The following is a 22,860-nucleotide window of genomic DNA, read 5'->3' as shown; positions in this document are numbered from 1 at the left end:
AAAAGAAAATGTTAATAAAGACATAGAAATTATTTAAAAGAACCAAATAGAAATCTGGAGCTGAAAAATATAATAGCTGAAATGATAAATTCATTAAGGGGTTCAGGCAAAAGAAAGAATCAGTGAACCTGAAGATAGGATAACTGAAATTTCCAGTCTAAGGAGCAGACAGAAAAAAGAATGCAGAAAAAGTACAGAGCCTAAGAAACCTGTGAGACATTGTCAAGCATACCAACATATGCATTATAGACTCCCAGGGGGAAAGGACAGACAGAAAGAAGCAGAAATATTTGAAGAAATAACAGCTGTAAACTTCCCAAATTTGATGAAATATATGAATCTACAGGCATACCTCATTTTATTTATTTATCACACTTCACTTTATTGCACTTTGCAGATACTGCATTTTTTACAAACCGAAAGTACGTGGCAACCCTGTCCCTGTGTCAAGTTTTGGTAATTCTCACAATATTTCAAACATTTTCATTATTATCATACTTGTTATGGTGATCTGTGATCAGTGATCTCACTGCAAAAAGATTATAATGTGATAAAGGCTCAGATGATGGTGAGCATTTTTTAGCAATAAAGTATTTTTAAATTAAGGTATATACATTGTTTTTTTGACATAATGCTATTGCACACTCAGTAGACTACAGTATAGTGTAAACATAACTTGGATATGCACTGAGAAACCAGAAAATTCATGTGACTACCTTTATCTGCTTTATTGTGGTGGTGTGGAACTGAATCCACAATATCTCCAAGGTATGCCTGTACACATCCAAGAAGCTCAGTGACCTCCAAGTAGGATGAACTCAAAGACACTCATACTGAAACACAGTATAATCACACTGTCAAAAGCCAAAGAGAGAATCTTGAAAGCAGCAAAAGCAAAATGATGCATCACATGTAAGGGTCCTCAATAAGATTAACAGTCAATTTCTCATCAGAACCAGAGACCACAAGGCAGTGGGATGACACATTTAAAGTGCTGAGGGGGCTTCCCTGCCGGTCCAGTGGTTAAGACTCCACACTTCCACCGCAGGGGGCACAGGTTCCATCCCTGGTCAGGGAACTAAGATCCTGCATGCTGTGCAGCACAGCCAAAATAAATAAATACACAATTAAAGTTCTGACAGAAAAAAGACTATTAACCGAGAACTCCATTTCCTGCAAAAAGCAAAGGGAGTTCACTGCAAGTAGACCTGTCCTAAAAGAACTCCCTTTAGCGTTCTTCAGGTTAAATAAAAAGACCCTAGACAGTAACTTGAAGCCAAACAAGAAAAAAAAACTCCAATAAAGGTAACTACATAGGTTAATATAAAATCCAGTATTACTGTATCTTTGATTTGTAACTTTTCTTTTTGCTTCCTATATGATTTAAAAGAGAAATGAATGAAAAAATTATAAATATGTATTAGTGGCCACACAATATATAAAGATGCAATGTGAGACCGTAACAACATAAAAGGGGGCTGGCCAGAGCTGTATAGGAGCAGAGATTTTGTATACTACTGAAGCTAAGCTGGGATCAAATTAAATTACATTGTTAAAAATTTATGAATGTTATCTATAGTCCCCATGGTAACCATTAAGAAAATAACTAAAACATACAGAAAAGGAAATGAGGAGAGCATCAAAAAAGTACATACACTGGTGTAAAAAAAAACCACACACACACACACAAAAGATGGCAGTATTGGAGGAACTGGGGTCCAAAAAAGACATAAGACATGTAGAAAACAAAGAGCAAAATGGCATAAATCCTTGCCTATCAGTAATCACTTTAAATGTAACTGGATTAAACTCACCAATTAAACAACAGAGAGCGGCAGAATGGATTAAGGAAACAAGATCCGGGACTTCCCTGGTGGCGCATTGGTTAAGAATCTGCCTGCCAATGTAGGGGACACGGGTTCGAGCCTTGGCCTGGGAAGATCCCACGTGCTGCAGAGCAACTAAGCCTGTGCACCACAACTACTGAGCCTGCCCGCCTAGAGCCCATGCTCCGCAACAAGAGAAGCCACTGCAATGAGAAGCCTGCACACTGCAATGAAGAGTAGCACCCCCTCGTCACAACAAGAGAAAAGCCCACACACAGCAACAAAGATCCAACACAGTGAAAAATAAATAAATAAATGTTAAAAACAAAAAAACACAAGATCCAACAATATGCTATCTACAAGAGATACCTTTTAGAGCTAAAGACATAGAAAGGTATCCATCAAAGGATGGAAAAAGATACTGCACACAAATAGTAACCAAAAGAGTACAGAGATGGCTATGCTAATATCAGACAAAATTCACTGTAAGTCAAAAACCATTACAGGAGACAAAAAAGGTCATTATATATTGATAAAAGAGTCAATTTATCAAAAAGATATGACAATTTCAAATATATATGCACCAAACAACAGAGTCTCAAAATATATGATGCATATACTGACAGAATTGAGGGGAGAAATACACAGTTCTGTAATAATAATTAAAGACTTTAATACCTCACTTTAAATAATGGAAAGCACACGTAGAAAGAAGATCAATAAGGAAACAGAGGACTTAAACAACACTATAAACCAACTAGACCTAAGAGACATAAAGAACAGCCTACTCAACAACAACAGAATACACGTTCTTCTCAAGTACACATGAAACATTCTTCAGGATAGACCATATTTTAGGCCACAAAACAAATCCTAATAAATTTTAAAAGACTGAAGTCATATGAAGTATTTTTTCTGATGACAACAGAAAGAAGCTAGAAGTCAATATAAAGGAATACCAGAAAAATTTTAAGTATGTAGAAATTAAACAACATACTTTTATTTGGCTGCGCCGGGTCTTAGTTGTGGCATGCAGGATCTTTGTTGTGGCATGCGGGATCCTTTTTTCTTTAGTTGCGGCATTCGGGACCTTTAGCTGCAGCATGTGAACCTTTAGTTGCAGCATGTGGGATCTAGTTCCCCGACCAAGGATCGAACCCGGGCCCCCTGCACTGGGAGCGTGGAGTCTTAGCCACTGGACCACCAGGGAAGTCCCTAAAAAACATACTTTTAAACAACCAGTGGAACAAAGAAGAAATCACTAGGGAAACTTTCTATCTCCCTGAAGAATGAAAATGAAAATAAACATACCAGAACTGATGAGATGCAGTGAAAGCACTGGTCAGAGGGAAATTTAAAGCTGTAATAGTCTGTACATAAAAAATAAGAAAGCATTCAAATCTAAATGCTTATAACCTAAATAACCTAAATTTATAGCTTAAGGAACTAGAAAAGAAGAACTAAACACAGAGCTAGCAGAAGGCAGGAAATAATAAAAATTAGAGCGGAGATAAATGAATTGGAGAATAGAAAAACGACAGAATTAATGAAACCAAAAGTTGATTCTTTGAAAAGATCAACAAAATTGACAAACCTTTAATAAGACAGAATAAGGAAAAAAGAGAGAAGACACAAATAACAAAAATCAGAAATAAAAGTGGGGACATTACTACCAATCTTATAGAAATAAAAAGGATTATAAGAGAATACACTGATCAACTGTACACCAACAGGTTGCCAAGGGTGACTGGATTGGGGAAGGGATGGAGTCAGAGGCTGGGGTTAGCAGATGTAAGCTTTTATGTATAGAATGGATAAACAACAAGGTCCTACTGTATAGCACAGAGAACTATATTCAATATCCTATGATAAACCATAATGGAAAAGAATATAAAAAGGAATGTATACATATGTATAACTGAAGCACTTTGCTGTACAGCAGTAATTAACACAATACTGTAAGTCAACTATACTTCAATTAAAAAAACAATCAGATAACATAGATGAAATGGATAAATTCTTATAAACATACAAATTACCAAACTGACTCAAGAAGAAATAGAAAATGTCAACAGACCTATAGCAACTAAAGAGACTGAAACAGTAATCAAAATCCTCTCAAGGGCTTCCCTGGTGGCGCAGTGGTTGAGAGTCCGCCTGCCGATGCAGGGGACACGGTTTCGTGTCCCAGTCCGGGAAGATCCCACATGCCACGGAGCAGCTAGGCCCGTGAGCCATGGCTGCTGAGCCTGTGCGTCCGGAGCCTGTGCTCCGCAACGGGAGAGGCCACCAACAGTGAGAGGCCCACGTACCGCAAAAAAAAAAAAAAAAACCTCTCAAAAAAGAAAAGTCCAGGACCAGACAGCTTCTCTGGTGAATTCTACCAAACAGTTAAAGAATTAACACCAATCCTTCTCAAACTTTTCCAAAAAATAGAAGAGCAGAAAACACTTTCTAACTCATTCTATGAGGCCAGCATTATCCTGATACCAAAGCCAGACAAAGACACCACAATAATAGAAAATTACAGACCAATATCTGTCATGAATATAGATGCAAAAGTCCTCAATAAAATACTAGCAAACTGAATCCAACAGCATATTAAAAGGATGATACACAATGACAATGTGGAACTTATCCTAGGAATGGAAGATATTTTTAAAAAAATCAATGTAATATACCACGTTAATAAATGAAGGCAAAGAAAAACGATACGATCATCTCAGTTAATGCAGAAAAAGCATCTGTGAAAATCTAACACCCATTCATGATACGAACACTCAGAAAACTAGGAACAGAAGGGAATGTCCTCAACTTTATAAAGGGCATTTATGTGAAACTACAGCTAGCATCATACTCAATGGTGAAATACTGAAAGCTTTCCCTCTGAGATCAGGAACAAGAGATGTATGCCCACTTTCATCACTGCTATTCAACATTATAGTGGAAATTCTAGCCAGAGCAATTAGGCAAGAAAAAGAAATATAAGGCATCCAAATTGCAAAGGAACACATAAAACTATTTCTTTTTGCAGAGGACATGATCTTATATATACATAAAATCCTAAAGAATCCACAAAACAACTACTATAGCTAATAAATGAATTCAGGAAAATTGTGAGGTACAAGATCAACACAAAAACCAGCTGTATTTCTAATACATGGTAATTCATGATAGCAATGAACAATCCTAATAGGAAATTAAAAAAAAACTCAATTTACAATATCATCCAAAAGAATAAAATACCTAGGAATAGGGACTTCCCTGGTGGTGCAGTGGTTAAGAATCCACCTGCCAATGCAGAAGACATGGGTTTGAGCCCTGGTCCAGGACGATCCCACATGCCACAGAGCAACTAAGCCTGTGCGCCACAACTACTGAGCCTGTGATCTAGAGCCTGTGAGCCACAACTACTGAGCCCATGCGCCACAACTACTGAAGCCCGCGTGCCTAAAGCCCATGCTCTGCAACAAGAGAAGCCACTGCAATGAGAAGCCTGCACACCACAATGAAGAGTAGCCCCCGCTCGCCACAACCAGAGAAAGCCTGCACGCAGCAACAAAGACCCAACACAGCCAAAAATAAACAAATAAAAAATAAATAAATTTATTTAAAAAAACAAAAAGAAAACCTAGGAGTAAATTTAACCAAGGAGGTGAAAGACTTGTACACTGAAAAGTATAAAACACTGCTGAAGAAATAAAGAAAACCTAAGTAAATGGAAAGACATCATGTTCAAGGACTGGAAGACAGAATATGGCCCAGATGGCAATACTATGCAAAGCAATCTACAGATTCAAAAGAATTCCTATCAAAATTCCAACAGCCCCCTACCCCACCCTTTTTTTGCAGAAAGACTGGAAAAGCCAATTCTCAAGTTCATGTAGAGCTGTAAGGGTCCCTGAATAGCCAAAACAATATTGAAAAAGAAAAAAGTTGGAAGGTTCATATTTCCCAATGTCAAAACTTACTACAAAACTATAGCAATTAAGACAGTGTGGTTGGTACTGGCATAAGGACAGACATATAGACCAACAGAATAGAGTCCAGAAATAAACCCATACATCCATGGCCAATAGATTTTCAATAATGATGCAATGATCATTCAAATGGGGACAAAATAGTTTCTTCAACAAATAGTGCCGGGAGAACTGGATATCCACCTGCAAAAGAATAAAGTTGGACCCTTGTTTCACCCTATATACAGAAATTAAGTCAAAATGGATTCCTGACCTAAATATAAGAGCTAAAACCATACAACTCTTAGAAGAAAAATTAGGGATACATCTTCATGACCTTAGATGTGACAATGGATTCTTAGTTATGACACCAAAAGCACAAGCAACAAAAGAAAAAATTTAAAAACTTCTGTGCATCAAAGGACATTAGAAAGTGAAAAGACAGCCTATACATTGAGAGAAAATGTTTTCAAGTTACATATCTGATAAGGATCCAGTATCCAGATTATATAAAGAACTCTTACAACTCAACAACAAAAACATGAACAACCCAGTTTAAAAACCGGCAAAGAACTCAGAGATTTCTCCAAAGAAAATTTACATATGGCCAACGAGCACATGAAAAGATGCTCAACATTAATTATTAGGGAAATGCAAATCAAAATCACAATGTGATATCATTTCACACCCACTAGGATGGCTATAATTTTTTTAAAAAGGAAAATAATAAGTGTTGGTAAGGAGGTGAAGAAAATGGAACACTCATACCTTGCTGGTGGGAATGTAAACTGATTCAGTTGCTGTGGAAAACAGTTTGGCAGTTCCTCAAAAAGTTAAACATAGAATTACCATATGATCCAGCAATTCCACTTGTAGGTATATACCCCAAAGAATGGGAAATAAGTGCTCAAACAAATACTAGTGCATTAATATTCACAGCAACACTATTCCCAATAGCCAAAAATAATCCAAATCTATCAGTGGGTGAATGGATAAACAAATTGTGGTATATACATACAAATGGAATACTATTTGACTATTAAAAAGGAATGGAGTACTAATACATGTTACAATATGGATAAATCTTAAAACATTATGCTAAGTAAAGAAACCAGATACAAAAGGTCACATACTGTAAGAGTCCATCTATATGAAATACCCAGAATAGGTAAATTTATAGAGACAGAAAGCAGATTGGTTATTGCTAGAGGCAGGGGAGGAGCAAATGAGGAGTAACTACTTAATGAGTACTGAGTTTCATTTTGGGGTAATAAAAATGTTTTGGAACTAGACAGAGGTGGTAGTTGCACAACACTGTGAAAGTACTAAATGCCACTGAGTTGTTCACTTTAACATGGTTAATTTGATGTGATGAGAATTTTGCCTCAATTAAAAAAACAATTAGGTTGGGAAACAAACAAACAAAAAAGATTAAGCTAAAAGTATGGTCTCTATCAGAGATTATAAACCACTATCCAGAGGTGAAGCTGTCCGGCAGGTGTTATTTTTTGCCTACATGGTGTTTAAACAGTTACTGATATATATATATACTTTTTAATTTTTTATTTATTTTATTTTTATTTGTTTTTAATCTCAAAAGTATATCTTGAAATCTCTCAAAATATCTGGATTTCTGGCTTTTCTTGAAAAAGTTTTCATATGATAAAAACTGGCTATTGTCAAAAAGTTGCTGCCTCCTTGAGATGGAGTATATTACTTTGCACTTTACCACAGTCTCTTCTACTTTCTATTATCTTCTTGACACCAAGGCCAAATTGTTGATTTTGTCATACTTGTCTTACTATTTCAAAGAAATTAAGAGTGGGATATCTCTTGTACTCACGTTCCCATTGGAAGTGAAAAAAAATCTACTTGTTTACTCCCAGTCTGTTTTACTCGTTTATTGATATATTTCCTACTTGGCACCTGTACGAATTTGCAAATCCTGTTCTTTTTTGGTTTTACAAAGATAAAAACCAAAAACTCTGAATAGAACTAAATTAGCCATTTATACCCCTGAATTACAAATTCATCTTTTAAGGCTGGGCTGCATGAATAATGAAAGTTAGGCGCTTGAAAATATTTTAAATGTACAAAGTTTCATCAATCAAGGTTAAAAAAATTTGGATTGAGGGCAAAGAGTTACCACCTCAAGTTTCCTTAAAGAGAAGACTGGGATCTGAGGCTAATACATTGGATAATACTCTCAACTTGGAAGTACTCTTTTTTTTAGAGGACACTGTGTAGGTTCCTATACAAAATATAGATGGAAGTAGGGGAATGGGTGGCAATCTGACAAATTTTCCCATACAACCTAGGATTTTTTTCAGTAGCCTAGCCTTAGGGACATACATAGATGTCTTTGTTGCAGGGACTGGGGTGGGGTGACGTGGATAAGAAATGAACATAATCCCTGAGAACTAAATGCGTCAGACACAGTCTAACGGACTTTAAGCTCTTTACGTCATTCCGCCATCCACAGGTGTTTAGCCCCATTTCACAGAGTGCTGGAGAGGACAAAGACATGACAGGAGGCAGTGTGGGGGCCATGATATAAGTCTGTCTGGCTTTATCTGCCTTTCTGCCTAAGTATGTTTCTAGCCTCAAAGCTCTTTAAACTCTACCACTCAGTTTCTCACAGCCACAAGGTAATGTGGCTTCTGATAAGGGATAAGACAGGTTCTCTTATCTAGGGTGGATAAGGAAGTTGGGGATGCCTGATGGGGGGAAGGAGAAGTGAGACCACTGTTGTTACAGCTGACGCTGCCTCTCCCTTTCCTATGCCTATGTGAAACTACACAACCTGCCATGCTTCCTCCCCTGGAGGCAGAGCCACAGTGCCTGCCCCAGACCAAGCTCTGTGAGGGTACAGGCTTTGACCTCCCAACCCTTGTGTTAGCACATGTCGCATGGCAGCTGGCACAGAATCAACATTTTTTATTAAGTGACTGTTATCACCCTAAACAAAAGAGTAGCAAGCAGAGAGGAACCCATCTAGCCTGGCCACAGAGAGAATGTTGGACACAGGTTTTGATAACTCTATGAGTAGGCTGTAAGTGGTACTTCCATGGCTACATAATGCTCATCTATGGGATCTCTTAACAGCTATAAATAAGATACTGGAAATGAAACATGGAAAAAAAAAAAAAAGAGGATAGTAGAAAGATCTGAAGTAAGAGAATTCTGAGAATGGAGTCTAAAGAGAATCCTTGCTGACTGAGCTTGATAACCTGTAAGACTGCTGTGCCAGGTGGCCTGCTAAACTAAAACAGCAATGACTACATTCCTCTGTTAGATCAACAAGAAGAAAGACCATGGAATTCACTGCTAGAAAATAATTTTTTTTTGATTTTTAAGAATTCATGGATACCTTTTTATGATATTTTTATAATCAAAATGAAAAGCTCTATCAATATGTAAGGCTGGGATATGAAAAGATATTCAAGATTTAATATGAAAAAAAAGCAAGTTACAAAGTAATATACAGTTTGATTTTGTATTTTCCTTTAGAAAGAAAATATGTGGAGGAATATAATCTAATCTGCTAATAGCAACTTTGGAGGGTAAAATTATGGGAGAAATTTACTCTCTTCAATGATTATGAAGGGATACATTTCTATAATATATATTTCTGTAACGTTGGAGCTTTCCTTTACGGTGAACAGGTATCATCTTTGTAATCAGAAAAAATAAGAAATGTAAAAATGAAATGAAACTGAAGATTCTTGTCTCCTAAAAATATCTTTATCAAAAAAGAGGTCAAAGAGAAATAGTATTTAATAATTTAAAATAACGTTTTGAGGGACTTCCCTGGTGGCGCAGTGGTTAAGAATCTGCCTGCCGGGCTTCCCTGGTGGCGCAGTGGTTGAGACTCTGCCTGCCGATGCAGGGGACACGGGTTCGAGCCCTGGTCTGGGAAGATCCCACATGCCGCGGAGCAACTAGGCCCGTGAGCCACAACTACTGAGCCTGCACGTCTGGAGCTTATGCTCCGCAACAAGAGAGGCTGCGACAGTGAGAGGCCCACACACCGCGATGAAGAGTGGCCCCTGCTTGCTGCAACTAGAGAAAGCCCTCGCACAAAAACGAAGACCCAACACAGCCAAAAATAAATAAATAAATTAATTAATTAAAAAGAAAAAAAAGAATCTGCCTGCTAATGCATGGGACACGGGTTTGAGCCCTGGTCCGCGAAGATCCCACATGCCGCGGAGCAACTAAGCCCGTGCACCACAACTACTGAGCCTGCACTCTAGAGCCCGCAAGCCACAGCTACTGAGCCCGCGTGCCACAACTACTGAAGCTTGCGCACCTAGAGACCATGCTCCACAACAAGAGAAGCCACCACAACGAGAAGCCTGCACACCACAGCAAAGAGTAGCTTCTTCTCACCACAACCAGAGAAAGCCCACGACCTGCAACGAAGACCCAACGCAGCCAAAACTAACTAACTAAATAAATTTAAATAAATAAATAAAATAATGTTTTGAAACCACATTCTTTACAACTCTAATGCTCCTCAGAGGTCGTCCTTTGAGAGCCAGCACGGGACATGATGGCAGCTGGTCTACAAACACGCCCCCACCCAAACTCCTAAGCTTGGGCATCTTACTTTCATTATTTTAATATTGAAGTTCTGCTGATAATAAATTTGAAAACTCCTGATCTAAAATACATGTAAGTAATTTATCTCTAAATGTTCCTCAAAGCATTTTGGGGGGTTTGAGTAGCCTCCCCAGGAATAGAGATGTGTTCTTGCTGGTATTTCTTGATACGAGATTTTGGTACCCAGGTTCTTAGTGCCAGATCGGCTGCATTTATGAGCTGCCTGGGCAGAAAGCTGGTATTCCATGCATAAGGCTCCTCTGTTCAAGGTGGCCAAGGCAGCAGGAAGCCTTCTCATTCCCCACCATCTGGCCAGCCTCTCTGATTCATGGTCAGCCATCCAGAAGCAGAAGATTCAGGATCACCAGAGACTATTTTCAGTTGAATGAGAACTCAAGCCTGAGCAATAAGAAATAGGGCAATGACTTTTTAAATCAACTTTCTTGAAAGAGCTTTTCTTTCCACAATTCTTCTTTCTTGTCACTGGTCTTTCTTTAAATAGAATATGGTGACTGCCTATAAATCCTTTTTCTTGGTTTTAGAAATCTTTCTGTCATAGAACCCTTATGTATCTTTGGAGGTTACCTGTATTTCTATAGACTTGTGTTTTTAGGAGAAAATCTGATTTTAGAAATATAAATGAAAGGCTTCAATATCTGAGCTAAAATGTCTGTATCCTCTAGAGTTAAAAGAATGAATTTTAGAAATCTTAATTTTTTCATTGGCTCCTCACTATCTGTAATAACCAGGGAAAACCTTTGAAATGAAATCCTTTTCCTTGCTTTGTTTATTCTTCCTAACTTTCATAGTGATATCCTCATCTGGATTCTTACTGGGCCGAAATGAATATAGCATTTTCTGTTTACTACCTTATCTGTGCTTCCTGACTGAGGGCAGCAGAACCCATCTGTGAATTTCTGCTTCAGAAGCAGCAGGGGGAGCTCATTCACACAGGAATCAAAATTCATGTATAAGGGGATGGTGGGTAAAGCAACCCAACTTTCTTCAGTAAGAACAGCCCTTTTGCATTGTGGATAAATTATCACATGATAAGTAAGACAATGGTGCTAACATAAGGAGCCGCTGAGAAGATAAAGACCCCTTACAGACTGACCAGCCTCAAAGGCAAAGCTACTGCCCAAAGCAGGTGCGTACTCTGCCTGTACCTGTTTTTCAAGGCTTGGCTTGCTAAGCTGTACAGTTTGAGGTCCAGCGAGTCTGGTGCCTGGAGTAGCTATCACAATGCTGGTGAGCTGGGCCATGGGGAACGTTTTGGCTATGGTTGCAGTCTGCCCATTGACGACACGGACGGGGTGGATGGAATTCTGGGAGGTAGGGAGGGTCGTGGGAGTGAACTTGGTCAGCATGACAGGCCTCTGGATAAGTTGAGGAGCTGCAAGCATGGGAGGAGGTGCTGGGGCAATAGGAATGTTATTCTGGGCCACCGGCTTAGGTCGAACCTATGGAGAAAGAAAGAACAATTATTGCATTACTTAAACTTCTCAAGTCCTATAAATCTTAGACATTGCCAGATCCTCTACACTCTATATGTGAGTGAAATGGTATTCAGTACAAATATTAATATCCATTTTAGTATTATCAATTCTATAGATCTCAGCATATATAATATTACAAAGATGCATCAGCTCTTAAGAGGATGCAAATGTTACCCCAGAATGTAGTTTTTCTGATTCCAAACCGTAGCTCCCTCTCCTATACCATGCCGCCTCTTCGGGCTGAGGTCAGATGCCTAATCCAGAGACTGGTCCCACCCAGAACTTGTGCCCAGTATGGTAATAATGCTGCCACTGCCCTTAATTCATGTTCTAAATTTCTTCATATCCACAGCTCAGTTCACGCCCATCTCTGGCCCTCTAACTCCCTGTTCTTGGGTGCTCCTTCTCTAAGTCTCCTTTGTGGCTTCCTCTACCTCTGCCCAATCCAAAATATAAATATTTCTCAGGGTTTTGTCCTGGTACCCCTTTTCTTCTCAATGTCCTCACTCCTCCTGGGAACTCTCACTGCATCCTACAGCTTCAACTACTATCTATATACTAAAGACTTCCACACTTGTATCTCAGGACCACACAGTTCCTTAACTTCAGAGTCATTTATTCAACTCCCTGTTATACATCTCTACTTGGAAATTTCACAAGAAGTTCAAAATCAGCATGTCCAAAACTCATCAACTTCTTCTTCCAATCTTTTCTTCTTCCTATAATCATTACATCAGTAAATGCCCCTTTCTTACTAAAAAAACTTCAGAATCATTCCTAATGCTTCCTACTCTACCTCTACTTCCTAAATCCTTCTCAGATATGTCTACTTTCTATCCTCACTACCACTACTATAGCTGTGTTTGCTTTACTGAAACAGTGGCAGAAAACTGTGATTAAAAACATGGGATCAGCCCTGCCTGGGTTCAAATTCTGGTTCTACCACTTACTAGCTAGCTGTGTAACCTAAGATAACACACCTAATCTCTCTAAGAGTATTTTTCAAACTTTCTAAACTGTGACCTGTGGGCAAAATCCTTTCTCCTTATGCATAAGAATTTCACCTTCAGTTAACTCTCTAGCTGTATACCCCTGGAAACCTGATAAGGGAAGAATGTCAACTATGTTAGCAGGCAACACTGCTTATGGTACAAATGACCTCTTGCTGCTAAATCAAATCTAACATTTCCATTACTTGCAAAAAGCAGAGATGGAAATACGTTATTAAAAATAAACATTTTTAAGTTGTTTAAAAAAAAAAAAGACGATGAGACACCCTGCTTTGGGCTTCCTGAAATGGGGTGACTCTTGTAACTGTGCCTGTCCACTGCGGGGACCTTGAAAGCCATGCCTATAGAATTGTTATAAGATATATTAGGCTCCTGTAAGGCATAAGATTTCTGTGCTAGGGTGGCTCTCCCACTGACCTGATAAAGATCTCACTTCCCTGTACCTGAGCAGTCCCTGGACAGCCGTAGAGACTATTATATGGACTGCTATAGGGATTCCTACTGAAGAAGCTGTCTTGCTGGCAAGCTCTGGTTTCTGTCCTATATCATTCCAAGTAGACTGGTGCCAAGTGTGGCCTCTGATAGTCTTGTGAGTCTGAATACTTAGCTGCATCTAAGACAACCCTATAGTGTGTGCTGTGGATACACAACAGGAAATATGTTTCACGCTGTAACCAATACGCGTACATAGATATTTATCTATACCTCTCTAACATAAAAACTTCATGAAAAAATACTTATGTGCTACATACTCTAACATTTCCTATTGTCTTGTTCATTTTACTTAAAAACTCTGGTTACAATCCACTAAATTGATTTCACAGCCTACTAATGGGTCATGCCCCACTGTTTGAAAAACGAAGACTAAGCCTTAGATTCTTATTCTTAGATTCTTACCTGAATACCTACTTTCACAGAGTTGTTGTGAGGATTAAAATAGATAACCCATGTACAGTGCCTAGTGCAGTAAGTGGCACATTAGCAAGATTCTCTAAATATTAGCTATTGTTATTGCTGACAATGTCCTGTTTTTCCTGCCACATTCTTGACAATCTCCAATCTATTCTCCACACAGTGGTAAGAGGGAATTTTCTAAAACAAAAATCTGATCATGTCAAGTACCTGTTTGAAAGTAATTAAATGGAGCCCCACTGTTCCTAGGTAAGGCCCTAATTCCTATATAGCCTACAAGGTTCCAAAGGCTTTGGCCTATGGGCTTCTCCAGCCTCCCCTTACTCTAGCCTGAGTCAGCCACATGGCCCACTGTGCTCGGCCACACCGAATTTCCTTTGGTTCCTTAAGCCGACATGTCTCTCTGCATTGCGGACTTGCATATAGGCTCTTCTCTCTGCCTGGGACATTTTTCTTCTTCCCCCAAAACTTTCTCAAGCTAACTTCACTAGGATTTTAGGTCTAAGATGGAATGTCAACTCTTCAAGGAAACTCTCTGTAATATTCTAAGAATGAGTTGGCTGTCCTTCCCACGGATTCTCAGACTACCCTGTACTTCCCATAATGGACACAGTAATTGCCTGTACATGTGTCTGAAGCTCTATGAGGCTGAGAACTATCTTGAAAACTTCATAGCCATAGTTCTTAGTGCTCTTTTGATACCTAAGGTATTCATTAAGAATTTATCTGATAGACGATTGAAATAATCTTATGTTAGCATTGCCCATCCCCTCCCCAGAGGCAATTCAGAAATCACTTATGGCCACTGACCACACACATCCTTTCCCTTCTCTCTTTGCCTGAAAGCTGAGGCTTCAGACAGGAACACCCAATCTTTCTACCAGGCAAGTCAACTCCTCTCAAGGTCCAGACTGGGACAATCATGACATTCTGCCATAAGAATGGTGAGTTCAGCCAACTGCTGGAAGAATACTCTCATGAGAATATGGGTAGAGTTGCTTGGGTCTAGGCAGAAAGTTCCCTGTGCAGCTTCCTAGTCTGAATCTTTATCATCAAGACTTGGTGTTTAAGAATGATGCTCTATGTCATCACTTTCCAGAGTAGAACCGAATGCTTCCTACCAGTTAGTGTCACTATTGTCTCCTTTCCTACTCTCCCTGGCATACAGCGAGTGGGGTGGGAGGTTGTGGGGAAGAAGTGGTAACTGCGTTCCTTCCCCACTGGCAGGCAGTTCTGGCTAAATTCTTCCAGTAAGTCAACATTATAAGGTTTAAAATGGTGCTATCTTAATTATTTTAAATTTAGGAAAATTTCCCTTTCCTTACATCCCTCTGCTACAGCCTTTCATCATTGTTAAGAAATGCTGATGATAAAACAAGCTTCTTCTCATACAGATGTAGAGAACCAAGGGGGGAAAGGGTTGGGGGTGGGATGAACTGGGAGATTGAGATTGACATATACACACTACTAAATATAAAACAGATAGCAAATGAGAACCTACTGTATAGCATAGGGAACTCTACTCAATGCTCTGTGGTGACCTAAATGGGAAGGAAATTCAAAAAGGAGGGGATATACGTATATAGCTGTATATAGCTGATTCACTTTGCTGTACAGCAGAAACTAACACAATACTGTAAAGCAACTATACTCCAATTAAAAATAAATAAAGCTTCTTTTGTGGGACCTCCCTGGTGGTCCAGTGATTAAGACTCGGAGCTTCCACTGCAGCAGGCATGGGTTCGATCCCTAGTCAGGGAACTAAGACCCACATGCTGTGCAGTGCAGCCAAAAAAAAAAAAAAAAAAGCTTCTTCATGGTATAGAGATCAGCAGCTAGAATCCTTAGCTAAGTGGGATCTGAATACAGCTGAATTGACAAGTGCATTACAGGCTGCTTAGAAAGGGCTCACAAGGATTTTTGTCCCACCTAACCCATCACTGGGCTTGTCAACTGATTTACTCACCTGTGGAAGAAAGTTTGGACGTGGAGTGAGTCTAGGAGGGGGGATAAACTGTGGTACTTTGATGGGCTGAGGAGGTGTTGCCTGAACCTGCTAAAAAATGAGAAAAGTAAATCAGAGAGGAAAATAATTATTCAATATCAAAGATGGTATTCTTAAAGTAGTTTCAGCATCACTAGTCTCTCAATCAGACAATATTTTCTATAAGCTTTCATCGTAGAATTAATCATCTGAATTAACACTGCCTTAAGAAACTTGTTTACTCTCCTGCTTGCAGGCTTTACCCCATAAAGTAAACCAACCTCATTTCTGTTTCCTTACACAGCTAACGTAGAACACAGCAAGCTCAGCAATCACAATTTCCTCTGACGTTCAAGAACTCTTGCACTTATGTATTTTATTTTATTTTATTTTTTTAACATCTTTATTGGGGTATAATTGCTTTACCGCACTTATGTATTTTAAAAGTCAACACTGGATCCAAAGGAAAATCAAACTTGCTGCCTGGACAAATGGGCTTTTTCCTAATATAAGAGCTTTACATAACAGTGAACGGCTTTATTCCTATAGAGGATGTTCTAACTCTCAGCGTCTGGCTGAGTGATTTGGTTACTCCCCTAAAGATTCCTGGGTAAGTAGTAAAGCTTCACTTTAATGCCCTCTAGTTTCACTCACCACTGGTCATTATTCGAAAGCCACTAAGAGCTCTTAGCTTCCATTTTAAGAACGGACATTTAAACTACAATTTGGGTATATTCTGAAAACAGTTTTTAGACAGTTTTACCCTAGAAAACTCAAGAACAATTTTTATTCAAGTGCTTCTTCCTTCTAGGGATCTTCTTTCTGATGGACCTTGGACATGGACACTGTTATTTGTGAGTTTCTTGAAAAATTTTTAAGTGCCCAACTAACTCCAGTACTTCCTGAGTGCAATTTCAAAAAATTCAAAATTCAAAAAATTTCACGGCATTTTCTCCAAATTGGTAACATAGCACCAGAGAGTTTAAGCACTCTAGTTTCACAGGAAGGAGTGTGGTTAGGATAGAGGGAGAGATACATGAAACAGTGTAAATGCCTCTGTGAAGGACATTTTCCCCCCTTAAGTCAAGTCATCCTTTGGCCTCAGATAATACCTCAAAGAGTTTTGATCCTTGGTGTAAGAACACCTCTATAGTTATTTAAATAGATAGCAGGAATGCCATATTCCCTTGTCAGCCCCGAAGGGGAATCTGGTATGGTAGAAGAGTGATGGAGACTGAAAAATCCAGCAGGAGCATAAAATGGATACACTCTACAAATGCATATCCTGAACCCTCGCATGTGGGCACACATGAGTAGCAGCTGCTGGCTTACCAGAGTGACTGTGTTTTTTGCCACAATTTGGACAGCCTCTGCCCCAGGCCCAGTGACCTTACTAGACGTCTGGAGGTTGACTGGTGTGTTCTGCACATCAGTGCTGAGCACAGCCTTCTGACTGTTGATGGCGGTCACCATAGCAATGGTAGGTCTCTGGCCCACAACAGAGGCAGGCATGGTCGCAGTTGCTGCTTTCAAGACGAGAGGTAGTGTCTTTGTGGTAATCATAGAAGCTGTAGTTACAGTCTTCTAGGAGACATGGAGAACAGACATTAGGACGCTGAAGTGTCATCCCACTAAACAAAATGCTAGCCTCCAGAAGAAAACAAAGCAATGATTCTCATCATCAGTCAAGTTTCTTGGTGTAACATTTCTTTCGTGTACATAAAGCACAGTTCTTACTATACGAAAAGGCAATCTCTAGTTTGCCAGAGTTCTCAAATTTAGCTTTAAGTTCACAGTAATAACTGCAGACTAATATGGGCACAGGGTTCTCAACAAGGAAGGGGGTGGGTTTACAGATACAGAATATGAGTATACCTGTTTCTTCTGATTTTTCTAATTCTTTGCTTGCTCTCAATTAATTTAAATTTTGGAGAAGTTGCAAATCAATGAGGTACACACCATCTCTATCATTAATTGCTACAACCTCATCAATATGAAGAAAGCTATCATATAATTCTGGATATCTGCCTCCTGTGACACAAAGGCTGGGATAAAACGACAGGGTCTTTTAATTCTTTTGAGTGCCACCCTGGAGAAGAGGAAGGGCAACTCACATAAGAATTAGTACAATTGTTGCCTCAAAGGCAGTAAATCCCAAACTCTAGATAATGAAACCTATTAACCAACTAGTATAGTAAATACCAGCTCTTGATACCAAAGGGATATGAATCACAATCTACAATCTTTGCTCTGCAGGACTGCTGCAGAAGTGAGGAAAGATCCAGAAAAGGGTGACAAGGTGGAAACAAACACCTGAGTTCCAGAAAGTCTTATAGATCAGAGTCTGAACTGAGGTGAGAGGACTTGACTGATGCTCCACAAGCGCTACTGCAGCTCTGAAGCTGTATTTTTCTAGACTTTCTATTAGAGTAATTAAAGGAGCCAGCTACAAAACAAGAAAATATAAACAACCTGATTTCATGGCATACACACCTATCGAATGCTACTAGTCACTCAAGATAGAGATGTTTCAGAAACGTGAAAATATACCTGGTCTAACTTGTTGGTTCTGATTTTGATATTATTTCACCTTTTTCTTACTTGCACTGTTCAGTTTGGTAGCTAATAGCCTCATGCAGGTATTCAAATTTAATGAAAACAAAATAAAAACTAAAACATCAGTTCCTCAGTCACACTAGCCACATTTCACATGTTTACAGCCACACATGGCTAGCGGCTACCAAACCGGACAGTGGAGCTTTCCAACACTACAGAAAGTTCTATTGGACAGCACTGCCCTCGACCAGGGAAAAGGACCCCACTCTCCCTGAAACAGATCTGAACAAATTCCTTTGTGAATTTCTATTTCAGTGTCTATGCAAGCCCTTGTGTATTGTTTGGTTCTAAGTAATTTTTCTGCCTTAAACACATACATGCATGTATTATCTAATATTTTAACAACTTTTTTTTCTTTTAACCTAAACAATGTAATAATCTGGCCCTGTCTATCCCATCACAGCCTAATGAGCAATCCTTATTGATGCCTGCAATTAAAATCACCCAAATATGTTCCTCTTCTCTAAGTCAACAATACAGAATGGCTCATTCTCCTTGCCACTGTCCTCTCAAGTGTGAAATGGGAGTAAAAGGGGGAACACGGATAATTATTTATTTTGGGAGGTAGCAGGTCATCCTGCCTATCAGTGATGAAAACCAAATAAAAGCTAAGTGCTATTTATCATCAGAAATGTTACAGTAGTGTAGCAGCGGGACTGACTTTGTATTACCTGCTATTTTTAATATGTGTTTTTAACCCAGTGTGATATTAGCTCTCTCCATCAATTTAAAACATTCAAATACAAAGAACTTTTTGAAGTGGTGAGCAAGTCACACCAGATGGCATTCAATCCTGGTGCCAACACAGGTTATAGAAGAAAAGCTCTAGTCAGCAGAACTCACTGACATGGATTTTAAAAACAGTCACGCGTGTTGGTTCTACTTTAAAAGAGGGTCAATATACTTTTGTTTAAAACATCCTTGATCAGGTAAGTCATTAACAATCTTTTGAATAATTTTTCTTAAAAAGTGAGTAAAACCTCAAACTCACCTGATTTATATACTTAGCATTACCTGCAACACTAAAAAGCACTGAATTCTAACAAGTCTGTTCATATGTTAGGTTAGCATTTTTATTCTACTTTATAAATATTTGGTTGTAGCTAATTTCACTCCATGTGAAATTCTAACATCTACATAACTCTCTTTGTATACAGAGGCACAAGACCTAGTACTATATGCACTGATGAAAAGCTTTTGAAGACTACATTTATTTGCAAACCATTTACTGACACCAGGTATTGACACAGGTACTGCTTAGATCTTCACTCCTGCTCTCGTGCTTATTCTACTGTTAAGTACTAGGGAACATAAATCAAACTCCTGGAGTTCCGAGTTTAGATGACAGAGAGAATCTAGAATTTTGATATCCAAACCTAATGAAAACCTCTGAATTGTTCTGGCAGGAGGAAGAAAGGACAGTGAGGAAAGGTGCCCAGAAAAAAAAAAATTATTTTTATGGAAGCTGTGACTAGTCCTTGGCTGGTTGATGCTATCCAAGTATGATCACCTTCAAAAGATGACAGCAGTTTCCCCAGTTTCATGAAGGGGTTCTTTATGAACAAAACCCAAACGGCATGAACTAGAAGTTAATGCAGAAAATACATGGCAAAAAGCACTAACAGCAAAATCCTTTTATTTTTTTGCTAAGTTTTTTTTTTTTACCTGCAAAGCATGAGGTATCGATTTAAAAAAGATAAACTCCAACGTACAAATCAGAACTTAGAGGGATTATTACTATGGGCTCTAATTAACTTCCACACCTATTTTAGACTATTTGTTTAATTTTTTAAAAATTTTATTTATTTTATTTATTTATTTTTGGCTGCGTTGGATCTTCGTTGCTGCGTGCAGGCTTTCTCTAGTTGCAGCGAGCGGGGGGCTACTCTTTGTTGCAGTGTGCGGGCTTCTCACTGCAGTGGGTTCTCTTGTTGCAGAGCACGGGCTCTAGGCACATGGGCTTCAGAAGTTGTGGCACACGGACTCAGTAGTTGTGGCTCGAGGACTCTAGAGCACAGGCTCAGTAGCTGTGGCACACAGGCTTAGTTGCTCCGCGGCATGTGGGATCTTCCTGGACCAGGGCTCAAACCCGTGCCCCATTGGCAGGCGGATTCTTTACCACTGCGCCACCAGGGAAATCCCTATTTGTTTAATTTTGAATGGAAGGTAACTGTTGTACACTCGGACAACTATCAATAGAACCCCTCCTCCTTCTGTCTATGAGGGTTTATTTTCTGTTTGGTTTTATTAACTGCATTCTTCTTTACATTTGTACTCATTTAAAATGACAGAGTTGTGAATTTAAGTTGAAGGGTATGCCTGTGTTCAACTATTCTTTCATTTTTTTTCTGTAGTTTGGAAAAATTTCAAAATATACATACAAACATAAGCTGGAGTTAGCTAAGGAAAGGGGACTGATCCTCCCACTGCCCCATGACTTGGTACATGCTAATCACCTGACTTAGAATAAAACACTTTCTCATCCTAGCACTTCCTCCCTGCCCATGCCGATTGCTAAATTAATAGTTAATCCTTTCTGGACTTAGAAATTTAGTATATGCCATGTATTAAACTTCCCATTCGTCCTTGACCTCATGAATCTTTAATGACTCCCTATGACTGCCAAAACCCCCAAAAGTTCTGCCACATATTGGAGGGCTTCCACAAGCTAGCCTCTTCCTACCTTCTGGTTTTATATCCCTCTCCACCATTTCCTGGAATCCACGCTCCAGCCACATCAGCCTACTTGCTATTTCCAAGACATGCATTTACTTTTTTGAGTCCATACTTCTGTTCACATTGTTCTCTACACCTTGATGCTCTTCCCCCTGTGCTCCATCACTGAAATCTCACTTATCTGTCAAGGCCCTGATCAAAAGCCACCTCCTTTATGAAGCACTCTCTGATCCCTCTAGTCAATATTACTGTCCTCTGGTATTTTCACAGGTGCTTTCATTTTATTCTTCTTTGTTAGCTGTTTACATCTTCCCCTCCTCTAAATCTGTTAAGTTCTTGAAGACAGAAATTCTGTCTTATTTACAAGACATTGCCTAGCAGAAAGCTTGCATATAGTAGAGACTCAATAAACATTTACATAATGAATGAAAATAATTATCATAGTTTACCAGATTCTAGGCAGGGACCATTACTACCTCTTTGTATACCAGAAGCTCTCGTATAAGGAGCAGGTGATAAATAATGATTGACAGTTTACTATAAAAACAAAACCCAATAACCTAGAGATCTTATGGCTTTTAACATTAAACAAAACAAAATAATATAAAACAAGCTTAGCTAAATCAATTAAATATATCAGGTGGGCTACCAGATGGAGGGATGCCACATAACACTGTTTTGGGGATAGCCCTAGGCCCCTTACTATTACCATCCCAAAGCAGCACAGAACTCAGATTACCAGGGAAGGAAATAGCTATTGTAAGTATTATATAAGTATTTTCTCTGATTTGTATGATATGGAATGGTACTTGAACAGAAAGTTTCCATGGGTTAGGAGAGAAAATTCCTAGTACCAGGAAACAATGAATTCTACCACACTCCTTCCATGTAAACACTTTCTGATCAAATTGTACTTTGAGAAGAGAACAACCAATCCAACTCTGTTTAAAACTCCAAAAAAAGTAAACTGATAGGCAATCTTTTAGAAGAAATATAAATACTGGTCAGGGGGGTTTTAAAGTCAGTTTGAATGCCTAATTTCCAAATAGCCTTGGAGGTTAGGGTAAAAATGATGTAGGCCACTCTAGCTACCTGATTTACAACAGGGATTCTTCATTTTCCTTCTTTGGCATTTTATATAATGTTGGCATTTCTTTTTTTGGTATTGTATGGCAGTCTACAGTAGCGAATGGGCAGAATTTTTAACCAGAACACCTGGGTTCAAATCTTGGCTCCACCATATAATAGATATATGATTTTAGGTAATTACTTAATTTTTCTGTGCCTTAGTTTTCTTTTCTAAAAAACAGAGATAATAATAATACTGTCCTTAGTAGGGATGGGGTGAGGACTGCGTATGTTATACATGTAAAGTGCTTAGAAGAATGCCAGTATATGGTAACCTCTATTAACTGTTAACTATCTTTAGTAATCTTCAGTATTTTTGTAAGTAACGTATTTTACATTTGCAAAATATTGTATATGAACCAGCCCAATGTCCATAAGTGGTGACTAACCAAGTAAACTAAAATCTTTTTCTCTACATATAGATACAGTGAAGATGGTGTTGGTGGGTGAGAGGTGTCCATGCTTAGGTTTCAGAAGATCCCAAAGTCTTTAAAACCATGTGCAAAAATGACTGTATTAGGTGTGAGTGTATTTTTCCAGGGAGGGAATCCATGGCTTTCAACAGAGTCTTAAAGGAGTCTGGGACCTCCAAAGATCAAGAACCACTGCTCAAGTGTCCCATTTTAAAAGGTATGCCCACACTACATA

The 22,860-nt window shown here is 38.9% G+C and overlaps 1 protein-coding gene across 6 annotated transcripts in view; it reads right to left on the bottom strand.

Moving 5' to 3' along the window:
- The window catches only part of PHF21A (PHD finger protein 21A), a 191,174-nt gene that overhangs the window by 28,456 nt on the left and 139,858 nt on the right, over positions 1 to 22,860 (bottom strand). For 5 of the 6 annotated variants that reach the window (XM_060159325.1, XM_060159323.1, XM_060159324.1 and 2 more), the window contains 3 exons: positions 17,125 to 17,376; positions 15,775 to 15,864; positions 11,557 to 11,850 (listed from right to left, as the gene is read on the bottom strand). In XM_060159325.1, coding sequence (XP_060015308.1) covers positions 11,557 to 11,850; positions 15,775 to 15,864; positions 17,125 to 17,376 — 636 coding nt within the window. The remainder of the gene's footprint in view (positions 1 to 11,556; positions 11,851 to 15,774; positions 15,865 to 17,124; positions 17,377 to 22,860) is intronic. The other variant, XM_060159329.1, reaches the window with a different exon arrangement.

Source organism: Lagenorhynchus albirostris, chromosome 9, assembly GCF_949774975.1.
Source record: "Lagenorhynchus albirostris chromosome 9, mLagAlb1.1, whole genome shotgun sequence".
Taxonomy (NCBI): Eukaryota; Metazoa; Chordata; class Mammalia; order Artiodactyla; family Delphinidae; genus Lagenorhynchus; species Lagenorhynchus albirostris.
The sequence above is the reverse complement of the archived record's forward strand: the minus strand, read 5'-3'. Positions and strand labels throughout refer to the sequence as shown.